Genomic DNA, 16,978 nt, shown 5'->3' with positions numbered 1-16,978 from the left:
CTCCAGCTGGCTGAGCAATGCTCAGTCCAACACCTTTTGCAATTCTTATGCGTCTTCCCTGATCTTAGGGCCAACCCCAGCACCAGTCTGCTTCCACCATACAATTCATACTTCTATGGCTTATGCAGGAAACCCATAAGCTTGTTGCTTTTCTCCAACATTGGCCACAACACATTTGGGTTAACCTGTTTTATTTGGCACCCATGCTACTAGAGGTCTTTGGTCAAGCCATACTAGGATTTCTGGCTTTGCATCCATCTGTCAAAAATGCATATATGTAATACACACCCCCAAGAAGAGCTTGTGCTCCCAATACTATAAATGATTTGCTAGATGTCAGTAGTACCACCACTCTATTACTCTGACAATTCTCCAAGTATGGTATTACTTGGACTGTAGCCATTAAAATGTTGATCAAGAATACAATGTAATAAATCAGACTACAGCCTACAGCTTTTAAGTGACCAGGAAAGCTCTCATAACACATTTTACCCAGTAAAAGTTTATTTTCCATTAAATTAATCAGATCCAAGACAGTGTTGCAAGAAGATGTGTAGGCAGCATGACTTTTTCTATGACAAATGGATAACCTGGATTCATGGAAAAGATGATGGTATGAGACAATTTAAAGAGAATCTCACATAGCTGTGATGACTAAGTCAATTCTAATGCTTTCCCCTTAAAATGATTCTTCTGTTTCTCCACAGTAGATAGTATTTAACCGGAAGATGATACATGACCTGGGAAGTATAACAGAAAAAATCAGTACAGTCTATTGAGTAAGTTTACAAACATACTGAAGTGACTATTTTGCCATCTCTACTCTTCAGCTTTTCAAAGCCATGCCAGGAACAGGTTTGCCAAAAAACACAGGTAACAGTTTGAAAACTGTGTTTAAACTGTGTGGAAGGTGTCAAGTTAGACAAACACCTTTCTGAAAATGAGTTACTGACAAAGCTCTGTAAGTACACCTGGTGTTTCACATATAACTACATGTGCAAACACAAATACTTAGAAAATAATCAGCACAAACACAGTGACATAGTTCAAGCTGCTGTGAAATACACTTTCAAAACACATACAAATAGTCTAGGCTAGTAAATGGCAAACATTATTAAATACACTTGCTTCAATAGCAATCCAAAACTAATGCATATTTTAACCATGGACAACTGCAGAAACAACTTGTGTGGAAGCATTAAAAACCAGCAGCATGAAAATACCATTTTCTGAAGCTCCTTCCTGAAATTCCTATCATAGCCTTTAACACTCTGGATACCTGGAGCATGTTTTCAAGGCAAAAGTGGGGACTTTTAACTGAGGGACTATTAGCAATACAAGAATTTCAGAGCGCTCTGAAAATGCGCTTCCATTGCCTGCTGCGTCCCCCATCCTTAATTGGCGCCTATATTTGTTACAGAAATCGGAGCGGCAGCGGCACGGATTTCAAAGGTGCAGTCAATCTGAAGTCATGCCTCACACGCTTATCTCGTCACGAGGCTGCAGCAGCCAACTTTATTGCCTTCAGACATGTCGGCACTGACACACGCCCCCGCTGCCGGCGGTGTCCCCGTGGAAGGGTGCTTCCACTGGCGTCACCACCGGAACGCTCCCGCCGCTGACATGGCTCGGCCGCACGTTTGCAGGACTGGCCTTTCAAAAAGTCGACCGTATAAACCAGGCTGTGACCAGAACGAGCCGCAGTTATACAAGAAGCAAGGAAATATTATGCAAGACCACAGGAAGTCAGAGGAGACAGCATTCTGGGCAGGCCTGGCAAGGAGTCTGTGTGAACTTCAGCTAACAAGCAAAGCTCGGTCATTGGCGCCAAATTCAGCAGAGAACATTCCCAGTGCTGCAAAGGATAACACTCCCCATGCTTTTGCCAGTGGGCTGCCTTCCAGGACGCCATGTACCTGATGAAATGCAGATAAACCCGGGTCTTACTTTTCGCCAAGTTTTCACTTATTTTTAAAATATGAGGCATATTTTGGTGCAACACTTGTTAGAAGTGGCAAATGGTTTATTTTCATGGCTTTGCTAATAAATCACTTGCTCTTACACTCCCTGTAATTTCAACTACAATAAGTGACCTACAAAGAAAATGTCTTGCAGAAGCCTCATTTTTTCCACACATCTTGCCCATCTCTACCTCAAGGTTCTCTGCTAATAGGATATGTGAGGATTATGGATTCCTTTTCCCTTGGCATTTTGGAAAGACCTCTGAAAACACACTTGGTGCAAAAGGATGACACTCACCTTGCACATAACTACACTATTTTAGTCTGTTCCAATGTCAAAAGCAATTGTTTTGGGGGTTGGTTTTGGTTTGGCTTTCTTTTTTTCACTTTTGAAAGCGACCTCACACAGGTCCTAATTAGAGGATATATCCATTAAAATGCATCAAACTTTATTTCCCAAATGACTGAAAAAATTTGCCTTAATTTGGTAAGTATTCATCGTCTAGCAATACATGAGTTCAGAGAGGTTTTATGCTTTGTTCCAGGATTCACCTTTAAAACATCAGTGATAAAAATGCTGGAGGTGGAAATTCAGTTTTAGGTTCACACACACATACTGCCAAATAAGAAGCACAGCACGCAGAGTCTTACACAACACAAAACAATTACCAATTGTCATGAGAGTAGACAAAGTGTTCTCAAGAGAATCTATTTTATGTTTGTAATCACCCTCAAAAAACACACAATAGCACTCTCCTTCCAGCAAATACATAATACAAACAAAAACCAAACAGTAGTACTGCCTTGACTAGGGGAAGTGATTCTGAGAAGTATAAGAGATGTTCAGTAGATACCGATTGCCAAAGCCAATGAACCAATTCTAAAAGTTTTCATCATTACCTTTGCTTATGGGAACAACAAAAGTACAACTCTTAACAGGAGATTCCTGCCTCCAACGTGGTCTGCACATGAAAAGATTCCCATAACCTACTGCTCTTGCAAAAATAATTAAACAAGCACTGCAACAACACAGGAAAGTGAAAATGTTAGTGGTGACAATGCCTTCATTGTTAGTGCCAGTATAACAATGCCCAAAATTAATCACAACCCCGACAATCAACACCAATGCACACACAGTTGGGCCTCTCCAACCAAAACAGATCTTTCTACAGCCGGATCCAGAGTTACAGCTGTTGAGAAGAGCAGTTGTTTCTCCAGTCGAAGTCAGAGATTCTTGTCCAGCAGAAACAAGTCTAGCTGCACCTCCCAAGGCCTGAGCGAAGTATATACATGGGTGGTTTTAATGTGGCCAGTCTAAAACAGCCCACAGTACTGAGTGTTAGCATTAATCATAGCAGCACAGCAGTTTCTTCATCCAAAACCAGTAAGGTCTAAGCACAATTAAACACTCGGAAACACCCGGAGTAAGGAACAGCATTTTTTCTGTATCTATTCCTGTCAAATAGCAAGGCAAATAGCTTTTAAATAATAGTTTTTAAAACGCCACAAGGGTTAACTAGTGAACCACGCTACAAAAGTGACAAGCTGTTGTGTCAAGAAGGGCGCTAGCAAAAACACACTTCTCCAGACTCCTAAGACTCCTGGTGGATCCTGGAACCTGTGGCACAGCAGGCTGCAAGCATGTAGCTAGCTGCCACCTGGACTTCTTGGAAGTCTGTTGTCTCTACAGGGAAATGGACCTGTGGCTGAAACTTTTCCCTGTAGCCATTACAACACCTACTCCCACTTATTTAGTATCCTTGAGATCTCTACAGCTCTATCAGAAAAGGAGGTAGACACACTGTAACCATGTAAACCTTGATCCCTTAAGGAAACAAGCTAGAAGAGGGTAATTCATCTAATCACCGTCTCATAATCTATTAACATTTCTTTTGATTTCCAAGTGGTTTACTGAGCCATAATCCTTCTCTAAACTTCCTATATGCAATTCATATTCAGCGACAGCAAATTATAATATATCTACAGCTACAAGCACAATGAGGTATTTAATTTCTCTGAGGTGAAGGAGATGTTTTGACTCTCAGTAGCAAATACATCTCTAGGTAGAGGTTTTTTCTTTATATTCCTTCAGCACATTGATTTCATATTCCACAGCTTCACTAAAACATGTCCTGCTATGTGGCCAAACAGAGTGCACTGAAATACACTTGCCCACCAAACATTCATCCTCACAAGTGTAAATCAGAACTGACTTCCTATACAAGTAACAGTATAAGAACAAGTGCTTGTTTTACTTTCCTCATACTTCACAAAGGTATTTCATTTCCTTAATCCACCAGCTAAGACCTGAAGTGAAATGAACATGAAATCCACTTTTAAGAAGGATAAAGGTTTGTATCACACAGAGCTGAGATTTTATTTTCCTTAAAGGCATTTTTCACAAAACAGTACCCAGAGGTCTGAGGCTGGAACTGAACTCCATTTTGATAGAAGTTTAGACATGGATACAGAGGTTTTTTGGTACAAAAGCCAGAGCCCTCCAACTGTTAATTAAGGTACCAAGACAAACCTAGGAAACCAAATCAACAGGAGCGCACAGCTCAACAAATGACTCAGTAGGCTCTTTCCATGGCTGTAACCTACTCAAAATACAATATAACATGAAATCATTTTATATTTGCACTGTATTCATCACATGACTCCCTCTGAAGGAATGCTCTATAATGACTTCACCTTGGCAGTGCTCCTTCTTAAAAGGTTTTAACAGGTCAGCTGGCAGGCGCTGTTCTTTCAACTCTGCCTTCTGCTCCACATTAGCCATCACTGCACCCCAAATCCCTACTGTGACCTGCAATGCAGACTTTGCTCCTGGCTCATTTTATTTCCCAGGTTAGAAGAGCTCTGAAAAGTTCCTATTTGAATAAGCACCACTTGCTGTCACCTGCTTCCTTTAAAATTCTTCTTTTTAAAAGTGTCAAAAAGCAACAGTGCTGTCACTGGTTCATTGCTTCATATCTGCTGTTTGAGAGGCTGGAATTTAGTTACACCATGTTTACAGTGACATTTAGGTCGGAGGGGCGGGGGATGTTGTCCTAAGATTTGGCAGGCAAAGGGAAAGAAGTGTTACACAGATAACACGGCTTCTTGCACTATCTTCTTCAGGGCCTGCGCACACAGTGTGCAAAGCTGCCAAGTCTCTGTCTAAAATGTTAGGCTATTTTCACTGCTTCTTCTTTACACTAAACACTGTGGGCTCCGTCTTCAGGCCCACCCTGGCACCCGTATGCAAGAGAAGCCTTAACTGAATGAAGATCCACAGGCTTCAGTCTCTGTGAGTGAGACTGCCTATGCTGACCTCTAAACCCATGTCACATTAACCCTGTATGTCGGCACTCTTCTACATTCTTACAGCTCTCAGTTCAAAGAAACTGAGACCAAACGACTGCTGCTGAAACCCTGCTGAACTCCCCAGCTGCAGAAAGGACCGGTTTTGTTGCAATGGTCAAATCCTCCTTTTCACTCTTATTGCCCCGTGGGTTGCTCACCTGCCTGCCCCGTGATGAAATCTGAAAGAATAAGGGATTTTATCGTCTCTGAGATGCTTTCAGGATGTTGCAACCCCCTGCTGCCGCCACCAGCACCCCCACCTTCTCAATTGCTTGGGGCGTCTAAATTGCACATGGCTCTTATATGACAGGAGGACAAATTCAAAGGTGAAGCAAGCGAAGGCGTAGGTCACCGTCAGCACGTGGGTGTAACCTACATATTGAGGGATAATATGGAGTGGTGCAGTAAAGAAAGCAATTAACTAGGTAATATAGGAGTGAGAGATAACCAAGCTCCTTCCACTTGACAACCCCCTATTAAAGCATTTTCAGGTTAGGTTTATTCTACAAGCTTCTTGCCAACATATCTACAGCATTGTGCTAGGTATAGAAATAGAAAGTCCCTATTTTAAAAAGTTTACTGTTTAAATAAATAAGACACACAAAAGGTGGAAGGAAGGATGTACTACCATCCCAGTTTTCCAGACTGGGGAGCTAGGATAACTACAGTGATCAGTCACACCACACTGTCCAGGCTACATTATCAATGCAATGCCCCCAGTACCCAGCAGAACAAAGAACTTGGCCGAGCAAGGGGATTTCAGAGAGGGTGTGGAAGGGAAAGGAGACAGAAGAAGCAACTGCAGAGAGCAGACCCACTTGCTGAAGCTGTTGTTCAGCAGCCAGGTCAGCAACAAGACACTACTTTCACAGCCAGCTCTACTGAGAGTGGTGAACAAGCTCAAGAGACAGAATCTAAAACATGATTTTATTCAGCTTCACTGCGTTTTGGCCCAGGTCCCCATGCCAGAGAGGCTTTGTTCGGGCCAGTCATGCAGCTGACAAACAAAAGTAGGGTTGGGGGGGTTGGTTTTTCTTAAGTGGGAAATAATGGCTGTTTCGAAACACCAGCATTAAGTTTCCCTCAAGATATCCGCACTTGCTTCTAGTTCATTTTCAAGCCAGCACATGCCTAAGCAAACGAGATAGTCCCCTTTTGTGAATCACTGGGAACATAAATACGGCTTTGCTGTTACGTAAAAAAGCCAATAGAAGCATTAAGACAACTTGAGCACAGAAAGGATGTTCCCATAAAAATGTCCCTCTGATTAGTAATGGCAATAAACACATCCTTCAAATCATTCACAGGGAAAAAAACCAAGAACCAGATTTATTAACATAAACTGATAATCTTACAGCTGCAGCACAAAAACAGCCCACCCGCAGCTGAACCAAGCTATGTTCCCTCAGTGAAATGTGACATCTTCCACCTAAATCCGCACATAAAAGGGCTGCATTAAGCAATAAAGGGGGTCAACACCCCCAAATGTCTGCCTTCCCTTAAAAGAGCACATAACACTGTTTTCTTAAGACCAAGCATAACTATCTGTCTTGAGGCATTGGTTTCCTCCTCTGCAAGCAGAAGTCAGCCATCCCATGTGCAAGAACTGGTGAATTCCAACTCTGCATTCTTTGATGTGCAAGACAACCTTACAGGACAAGGGGGATTGTGTCTCCCAGGTCAATATGGGGATAACTGGAAAAAGTAAACCAAGAGCCCCGTTTGTCATGGTTCTCCTTTGTGACAGAGGAGGAAGGGGATAATCCAGCAGCAGGCAAAGCCTCGCTGTTCTTCCAGAGACCATATGGTGAAGGCAATAGGCAGAGGCTATTCCAAAATGCTTACTCTTTCCCAAAGGCACTCCACCTTCACTGACTTAGACAAATGCAGTTTTTCCAGAAGAATCATCTGGCAAAAACTATAGGAAAATACCAAAATCACTTTCACCAATTTGCAATCTTCTCTCACAGGTTATGAAACACTGTGGAGGCAACTGAGACCTTAAAAAAAAATCCTGGACTGGTGTATAGCTGTAACTGGTCACTGGATTTGTATTCCATAGAAATACTGCCTAAAGAGTTGTGGCATGATAAAGTCATTTAATGTTGAATTTCTTCTCACACATCCACTTACGTAGGACGCTGACATTCCATAGATCTCTCAAAAGCCATTTTTGTTCTAAGCAAACTTCCTATCAGCTTTAAGTCAATACTGGCCATAAATACCTAAGAGTCTGAAGACACTGTCATTGCCGTCAGCTAACGAGTTTGTTATTTCATCATAATGCCACACAAAAATCTAACCAGGAACAACAATGCTTATCATCTCAGAAGATACTTTGCTATTTGCAACGATTTTTGGATACAAATTGCACAGACAGCTAAAAGTTGGGTGCATTCCTAGCAACATTCCCCATTTACAAGTGTAGAAATACAGAGTGGGGTGGTTTCTTAATGGCTCAAAGATCTTTGAAGTATTTTGACAACAAGTACCCAATAATACCTAGAATTTACTGGCAGAGAGGGTGATACAATTGTGAATGAACAGACAGGGCCTGAAGACCAACAGCAGCCAGAGAATGTCCCAAACACAATAGCTGAATAGGACTGCTTTGTAGTTTATCATACAAATGCAAGTGCAAACGACTACAGCTGTGATACCAAGAGTTTAAGCACCTTTTTATGGCAGTAAATACCTTAGATATGCTAATGGTGAAACAAAATACAAGGAATGTTCTTTAAAGCATGCTTCCACCACCTTTATAAAAGCTGCCTAATAACCATCCCAATTCATACTTGCTTCAGCTTATTACCTAAGCAAATATTCATCTTACAAAAGCATGAATGTATCTTAAATGAAAAATATTATACAGCAAATTTTGACAACTTGCACCAAAATTATGAGCCCTTAGTGGATTTTTTCCCTATGCAGATTTAAAAAGGTTCATAAGGCTTCTGACACAACAAATGAGCACCAGCTTTCCCTTTTAAGAAGAGAAGAATAGGGCACATTTTTAAGATTTCATGCAACTCATTCAGGTCACTGAACTGGGTTCTTAAACTAAAACCATTCAGCAAACCACCTTCTGTGTAATCAATACTATATATACATATAAGGGATTCATAAGCTGACTACGTAAAGAAAACACGTGTACTAGGCCAAAGGTGGATATCACCTGGTATGACTATATTATTATATCTGCTACTTAAAGCAATAGCTTTCCTGGGAAAGGCAAACATGTCTATCTCTCAGCATATGCAGGCAGGTTTTCGAGAACATGGCTCAGAAATGATCAGTCCTTTGAGAACAAGTCAGGAATTCTGTAAACATGCTGTTTTCATCTCTTCCATATTTTGACTTTTTTGTCTGTTGTGTCAGGAGCCAGTGAGGGGTTATGGAGGGCCTCCATTGCTATGTTTTCAATTACACTACAGTCTTTAAAAAGCTGTTCACATAACCAAAGCTAGAGAAGACCTTTGTCATTGCCAAGTCACACTTCCTGCCTAATGCAAGCCAAAGACGACTAAGTATTTTCATCAGACCTGCTAACTTGTCTAAGCAATTGCAGTTTTTGAAAGACTGGGACTGTTTTGAATTCAAAGCTTTAAGTAATGAGGGCCCTGTAAATAGTGTAAAAGGAATATTTAATATTTTGGTTTAGCAGATAGACTTGAAGATTTCTCCTGAAAGGAAGACAGGAATCTGATTGAGGTCAAGCCACCATACCAGACACATGTATGCCTGTGGTAGACTTTGGTATAGCTAAGATCTGGAAAAAATTCCAGTTAAGTCTAACACCAGAAAAGAAAGACAAAGAAAAAAGAAAAATCTTTAAATTAATATGAGACTAATAATTACTTAAGTGCCATTCAAACGAATTTAAAACATCTAGTTTTCAATTAACAACATCTTGTGCAACACAAGAAACCTTATAAAAATGAAGCCAAATCTAAAATGTTTCAGCAGTCTCCAAATGTCTTGGTAATTTCTTAACCCAATTCTTTAATTTTAGTCTAGCTAAAACTAGAACAGTAGCTCTTGTTTCCCTTGTGCTCTGGAAAATTATTTTCCAAGAAAATATCTGTTTTTACAGAAAATATTCACCAATTGCATCTGCAGTTATCCCAGCAATGGGCTTGGTAGCCCATTGTTCAAAATTTGCACTTTATATCTTACCTTCATTTGCCTAACTCTATCCAAATATATTTTGAAATATTAGATAATGAGTAACAAATATTTACAATAGATTAAGTTGACATTTCAGTAGTTCCAAATAATTTCTAAATTATACCAGTAATCTTATTACACATACACCTTCAGACAGACTGCTTGCTATCAAGTGCCTAACTTACACCCGCATGATTCACCCATTAGAAGAGCTGCTCTGTTTAAAAAAAAACAAATCCAAAACCCAACCACACCACCCTCCCAAAAAAAAGTCACCATGCTCAATGATCTCCATATCACTTCTAATTTTAGCTTTTCCTTAGATAACACGATTTCCTGAAACAAAAAGAGACTGCTCACGCTCTCCTAGCTCCAAAATGTTATTGTAAAAGTATTGTTATTTGTAGAGGTAGTTCAAGGCACGCAATATTTCATATCCAAATACAAGGGGATGTTTCAGTGCTTCAGCCTTCTGTTCTCCTAGGGCTGTGTGGAAGGTGACAACAACCAGGATTAACTTATTTTTAACCCTTTTTTTTTTTTTTTATGTGCAGGGTGTGTTAAAGAATGAGGCAGGCTACAAAGAGCAGTTTAAGACCCTGCACTCAGCACTGTTCACTCATATATATTAAAAAACAAGCAAACAAATCTCAGCCAAATCACATAGAAGTCCAGTTGTTCTCTCCATCCAATTCCTGCTTTACAGTCTGCTCAAATTCTGGCCTGGAGGTTTCACTCATGCAGGTCACAGCTGGGATTTAGGGACGTGCCTCCAGAAGTAGGGACTGGAGGAATAGTCAGGCACAGGCAAGATGCAGTTTGAGAGATGTTTCTTGTTGGACACACCAATACGCTGCTGAAATCTCTTTGACCAAACAGTCGGTTTGGTTCTACAGATTTTCACAAATACTTGAGATTAAAACATGTAGTACTTAATGTTTGTCTGAAAGCAAATCAGTGCATAAACACATACACAGCAGGACAAAGTAGTATTTGTAACTTGGGGGGTGGTTCAACACATTTATGTTAGGAAAACCACTGAGGAGCTCTATTATCCTGGTTTTGTCCTACTTGAGAGCACAAACAAAATAAAATAGTGTTTTTCCCTCCTGCCCAAATACACAGAATTTTTTCATAAACTTGCAATAAGCTGGTATTAATCGTTCACCCACAGGCTAACATAAAGTATGTGTAAAGTTTCTGAATTTTTCAGACAATCTTTTTGGAGGCAACACCCTAAACATTCCCCTAAATCAAAGGAAACTGCTGAGTCCACATAATAGCACACAGAGAAAGGGTCAAGACCAGGGCACCTCTTAGACTGAAGATCAGACATAAAAATTCAACTAAAGCAACTTTGCTTCTTGTCTGGCAAAACATTTGATGAGTTTCTATAGAATACATATTGGATATTTGCTGGGTCACATAAAGCAATGGATAGAGAAGCATAATGGAGATGCTGTCCAACTCCAAATGCTTTGTGATAACAGTCAAGTAAATTAAATTACAAGTCTAACTGTTTTCAGGCCCAAATATGCCCATTTAATCAAAATTTATTATGGCAGATTTTGTTTCAGCTAAATTTTCTAGATCTAAATACAGTCGCAGAGCAAAGAACCAAAACCATAATTAGATTCGAGCTGAAGAAGTAAAGAGCATAATTAAGTGAGTTACTTTGGAACATTACTTATTTATCAGCCAACTGCCCTACTGTACTTTATTAAGCTACTTTCCAAATGCACAGTAAAATTGTTTCCCATTTAGCAGATTTCAGAAAGAGTTCCAATGAAAAGGAGCTCTGTAAAGGTAAGAAAGAAAAGTTTTTTTAATATAAGCAGTCAGGGTTTTATCCTCACCAGATAACTACTTTATTATATTGCCTTTTAAGCGAATTGAGCACAAGAATGATAAATGAGAAAAAAACCTGCCAGATGCATAATATTCATACTTGCACTCTCTCTTAATTTAAGAAAAGGGCTCTGTCAACCTTGTGCCAGCTACTAGGAGTAGAACTATTTATAACTATTAAGATACACATGTCACTGTGAATATTGGAGTAATTAACACAATAGCATTTCACAAATAGCTTTAGCAGAATAAAACCATTCCGTGTATTTAAATTATTTTTAAATACAATCTGCCTTTGTATTGCTCATTTCCTTGCTCTAATGCTTATCCTAATAATAGAAAATGAATGATTGAAGAGTTCTGCCCCCACCCCATTTAACTCCTGCTTGAAGCCTGAAAACGAAAATACTTAATGTTTATGATACTTAATCCATCATGGTAAAAAATATTAGAGAAAGACATAGAAAGATCCATTTTTTTATACTCATGATAGAGCTCCTGAATTTTCAGCATAAATGCAAAACTGGTAATTAGCAGAGTATCTCAAATATGCAAGATGCTCCCAACGACCTACAGAAGATAAATGTGACAGAAGATGCAGAGAAAAGGAGACAAAGATTGTGCTTATGAAGGGCTGACAGATTTTTTACTTGCTCTAGGGCTTAAGTGCTAAACACAAGCAGAACAAGCCCTTGGAGCATCCCTGCGAAACACAAATCCTCAGATGCTCAGATCACTTTGGGAAGATGGTACAACACTGGGAGGCACTCACACTGCACACCATTGCCACAGCAAAAAGCCACTCAGTCTTCATCAAGCTGAAACACTTTGATTCTACCAAGATGAAACCACAGGAGGTGGGCAGCAGAAGTTGAGAGCTCCCAAGGAGGCCAGGTGGCCAAGGCAGAGCTCAGCCCAACCTCTGCTCCAGGTCTCTGCAGGTAAAGGCAGAGCCAGGGCAGGCGAGCAGCCCGTCCTTCCTCATCCCTGTACCCTTGGGCCACCCTCTGGTAGAACAGCCAGCCATCTGCAGAAATGCAGACGGAGCAGTGAGTACAGAAAGAGAAGGGGCAAAACCCAAGTAGGAGGGCTATGAGTGGCCAGGATCATTCCAAGATGACCTGCAAGCTATGAAGTGCCTGTATTTGTGGCGCTGAAACATAAGTACAAATTGCCTAATGTTAACACGTCATAAGCATGTGCTAAACAGCCAATTTCAACAGATTGTTCACCAAGAATTCAGGAGATCACATTTCCTTCTGATAACTCCAAATAAGAAAAACTGCAAGGGCAGATGTGAACACAGAAGCAAACAGAAGTAAATAAAATATGTGGGCTATGCATGGGGAGATGTTGAGCAATAATAAAACTTGAATCATTTTTTTAATTGAAGTTGAGTAATCTGTGAAATAGTTTGCAAAGGAAAGTGTTCAAAACTCCACCAGCTGAAGTACATAAAGTGAGGTTTAAAAAAGTATAAGGATGAACTTGGGATGGCAAGAGAATGGACAAGATCTCTCACCAGCATCACGGAATAACAGGCAATAGGGAGCATACCTGGCAATAGTGACACCCAGAAAAAAAACTGGGGAGAACAAAACTCAGACTTGGGTTTCTTGAAATCTGCAGTTGGCACATCCAAATGCTCACATTTCCTGACATCCAAATTATACCCATTATGAGAGAGCAACTACCTGAGCTCTGAAGAGCTGTGTGTGCCATCAGGGCACTTTCCTCATCCTGAGGAGGAACAGCCAAGAGTGACCTCAGCTTGGCAAAACTACTCTCCTGAAGGAAAAGGTCAATGAAAATTGAGGCACAAAGCATCTCATTAGAGGGGCTCAACATCAAATAAAGCATTAAGTAAGAGGGTAAATGAAAGCAGTCTATTACCTAGACAATAACTGTGAGCAATCCCATTTGTTTACTATTTGGACCAGAAGAAGTTAAACAGATTTGTGTAACATTATATGGTCACAAAACATATTGTGTAATTACATGGAGATCACTAGCACAGAAACACCCTGAGCTGCAAAATTGGTTTATTTTCATACAACTGGAAAACAAACACAGAATTCCCCAAGTAATAACACAACTGAAAAGGTAAAGTCAAATGATGCGTCCTTCTCAGTGGTAATTGACTTGCCTTGAGCCTGCTTTCAAACTTTTCCCAAACAGACACTGTTGTCCATCCAGAACCGTTCATTTAACACAGTATCCATTCCTAACAAAATAACTGTGTCTTGCAAATCATTAAAAAACACATCAAGATATTGTTTCAGACTGCTCTAATTACACGGGGACTTACCCACTACTTGCTGTTGTACAGCAGTGATACAGATACTTTTCCCTCAGTTTCTACTATTTTGCTAAAATGTGTTTGTTATATGCCTTCATTCCTCCTTCTCACAGCTTCTAATTACCGGCATTCTAAGAGAGTATCTAATACTGTGTAGATAATTTCTTTTTTTAAATTAAGAAGAATAATCATATTAATCTCAGCTCTGTACCGTGGATTAACTTTAAATGTGGGAAATCAGCCCACTGAAAGTGCCACAACACTTGCTCCAAATAAAACAACTGCTCTTTTCTGCTGGCAAACAGTTCAAATGAGGACCTGAGGATGTTCTTCAACTCAAGTGGACCATAAAGAGAATCAAAGATTATCTTCCTTACAACATTTATTAACAGTAAGAGAACTGCTCCTCAACATAGTTTCAGAGCTGCCTGGAAATCCGGTAACACCGCCCCACCTTTTCTCCGTGAAAGTGATTTATAAATGCTATTAGCAAGTTAGGTTAGAGATCCTAGCTGCATATCTGGATAGAGATCAAGCAAACAATACAGTAACTGTCGAATTCAAGGCAATAAACCTACTCCATAATAGTAATGGAAAACTAAGAAAGCAAAACCACCTTGTTTCAACAGGCTACATAGGTACACCCCCAGTGGGGATATCCACAGAGCACTGACAGGGAGGCACAAGCCAGCTATCTGAACTCCCTCATATGACACTCTCCCAGCTCTTCCACAAACATTCATTTACGCAACAAACCCACCAACCAGATAACAATTAGCTTAGTTCTGAGAGAAACAGAAAAATTGTCACTGAATGTCACAATATTTAAAAGCAGTGACAGAGTCAGGATCAGGGTTCAGACTTCACTCGTGTGAAGCCTGTGTTGTATCCGAAGAGTATTTCCACAAACCACTTCAGTGTGCTGTCCCGCAAGATTAGACAGCGCTCAATCTCTCTGCTTGAAAGCAAGAGGTTAAAACTGAAGAGATTAAGAGTGTCCCATTAAAGAGGTGATACAGTGAATGCAGTGTATTTCCAATATATACGCTATTTCATCCTCTTGCCTTATAAACGATTGTAACACATTTTTATAACTACCTTGTACTGTAACTTTTTACTTTTTCAACATAAGACACAAAATGTATGTATACTTTGTACTCTGCACTGTATCAAAAAGAAAATACTTCAGGCAACTGTGTAACCCTAGTACACTAGTGTGTGATAAACTGAGGCAAACAGAACTACATGGAAAAGGTATGATTTACACTACCATACCTCCCCTATGACATCGTCATAGGGTGACTCAATAAAAGAGGAGCTATTACACAAACAAAAACCCAGGGTTTAAAGTTTACTGTATCATCAACTGGACAGTATGCATGACAAATAACAACATTAAATTCTTAGTCTGTAAACCACATTGTTTATAAAGAGAATATATAGCCAGAACAGTAACGTGTGCTGATAATCGACGGATCCTTGTGACTGCCTGCTGCATAAAACAGACTGAATACTTTTCCTTTTACAAGACTTCATAGAACTTTATTCACTTGCCTAGTTTTCCCCATGTTCGTGCCCTCGCTCATCCATAGGAATTGTTTACAGCTTTGGAGTAACAAGCAGATAATTCTTCTCTTAATCTCCACCTGTAACTTCTGTGTTATGGATGGCTGAGTTTTGTTTTGACGCTTGTTCTCAAGAACCAACAAGAAAACACACTCTTTGATGAACTACAAAACCACCAGTGCGTTACTTTGATTCCCTCTGGAAGGGTGGCTCTGGCAGTGTAGGAATGTCTGTCTAGCTTTACATCCCTCTCGAAGGGCAGCAACAAACGAGGCGCCGGGCATTGCTGGGGCTCCTGGCCCTTCGGGAAAACCCGCTGACAGCCGAGGAGCTCCATGAACCGCGGGAGACGCACCAGCGTCCCGGACCGGAGCGAGGAGGTATCGAAATATTTACACAGCCTGGCATTTTCATCCACGCGACTTTAACGACGAAACACATTTTGCTAAGAGCGCTGCTACCTCCAAAACCCCCATCCTCAACTCAGAAATAGTTTCCCACTACCTCTGTCGTGGCTGACACCAAGCCCTGCCATGGCGCGCACGGCAGTGGTCGCACACCGGCTGCCTGCCCTGCCCGCCAGGTGCACCTGCCCGCACGGCCGGGCCGCTCTGGCGGGGCAGGGAGCGCTGCCGGCCGCGGGGGCAGCTCCGCACCAGCAGCTCCCCGCACCAGCAGCTCCCCGGGCAGGCGCTGCCCGGACCAGGCGCTGCCCAGCTCGGCTCCCGGCCGCCCGGAGCGCGGGTTACCCCGCAGGTCACCCCTGCCCCTCTCTCCCCGCCCGGACTGGGCGAGCTCGCTCACTCCCGCCGCGGCTGCGGGTCGAGCCCTCGCACAGGAGCCCTGGCGGGGAGGCGAGGCCGCGCCGTCCGGCCGGCAGTGCCCCCTCGGCGCCCAGCCCCGCGGCCGAAGGGGACAGGGCAGGAGGAGGGCGCAGCGGCCCGAGCAGCCCGGCGCCTCGCCCGCGGCCCCTCACCTTTTCTTCTCCTTGTCAGCTGTCATCGCGGCGGCCGCTGCCGGCTCCTGCGCCGCCTCTCGGGCCGGGGCGCGCTCAGCACCTGCCCGCGGGACGCGGGGCTCCGCGGGCGGCGGCGGGCGGGGAGCGGGGTCCGCTTCTGCCGGGTCGCCCCCGAGGCAGGCGTACAGTCTCAGGACACTGCCGAGGATTGTACGGCCCGCCCGGGGGAGGCGGTGGTGGCGGCTGCTGCGGCGGGACAGGAGCGACGCGGCGACGGGGCTGTGCAGCTCGGCGCCGCCCGCAGAAAGTTCTCACTTTAAACCTCGGGCCGCCGCTGGCCGCGGGGGCAGGGCCGGCCCCCTCCGCCCGGGACCCGGCCCGGCACGGCCCGGCCCCGCCGCCGCCGCCGCGCCCGCCAATGGGGGCCGGCGGGGCGCCCCGGGCTCCCCGCCCCCGGCACCGGCCCGGCCGGGGGTCAGCGGGGCCGCTCCGCCCCGCCAGCGCCGCGCACGGGCACCGGCCCCGCCGCTCGCTTATTTCTTAGTTATTGAAGTTTTTGGTTATTCAACTTTCTTGTCTTTCTTTCTTTTTTTTTTTTTTCTTTTTTTTTATCCCTTCTTTCTTTCCCAGAAGCGGTGTCTCCCGGCCGGTGCGGTCCGAGCACCTGCGGAGCTGCCCCGGCACCGAGCGCCCCTCCGGCAAGCGGGGACCCGCCCCGGCCTCGCTCCCTGGAGCGCCCCCCGTTCAGCCCGAGGCGGGGGGTGTTGAAAAAAGAAATTAAAAATTACGAAAATAGAAGCCGCAAGGAGGGGTGCGGGCTTGGGGCGAGGC

The 16,978-nt window shown here is 42.9% G+C and overlaps 1 protein-coding gene across 1 annotated transcript in view; it reads right to left on the bottom strand.

The window, feature by feature from the left end:
* Positions 1-16,451, bottom strand: part of EPAS1 (endothelial PAS domain protein 1) — a 76,504-nt gene extending 60,053 nt beyond the window's left edge. Inside the window, exon 1 of the mRNA XM_033054893.2 lies at positions 16,166-16,451. Within this exon, the coding sequence (XP_032910784.1) occupies positions 16,166-16,191 (26 nt within the window). The 5' untranslated portion in view covers positions 16,192-16,451. The remainder of the gene's footprint in view (positions 1-16,165) is intronic.
* Positions 16,452-16,978: the final 527 nt, after the last annotated feature.

Source organism: Catharus ustulatus, chromosome 3, assembly GCF_009819885.2.
Source record: "Catharus ustulatus isolate bCatUst1 chromosome 3, bCatUst1.pri.v2, whole genome shotgun sequence".
Classification (NCBI taxonomy): Eukaryota; Metazoa; Chordata; class Aves; order Passeriformes; family Turdidae; genus Catharus; species Catharus ustulatus.
The sequence above is the reverse complement of the archived record's forward strand: the minus strand, read 5'-3'. Positions and strand labels throughout refer to the sequence as shown.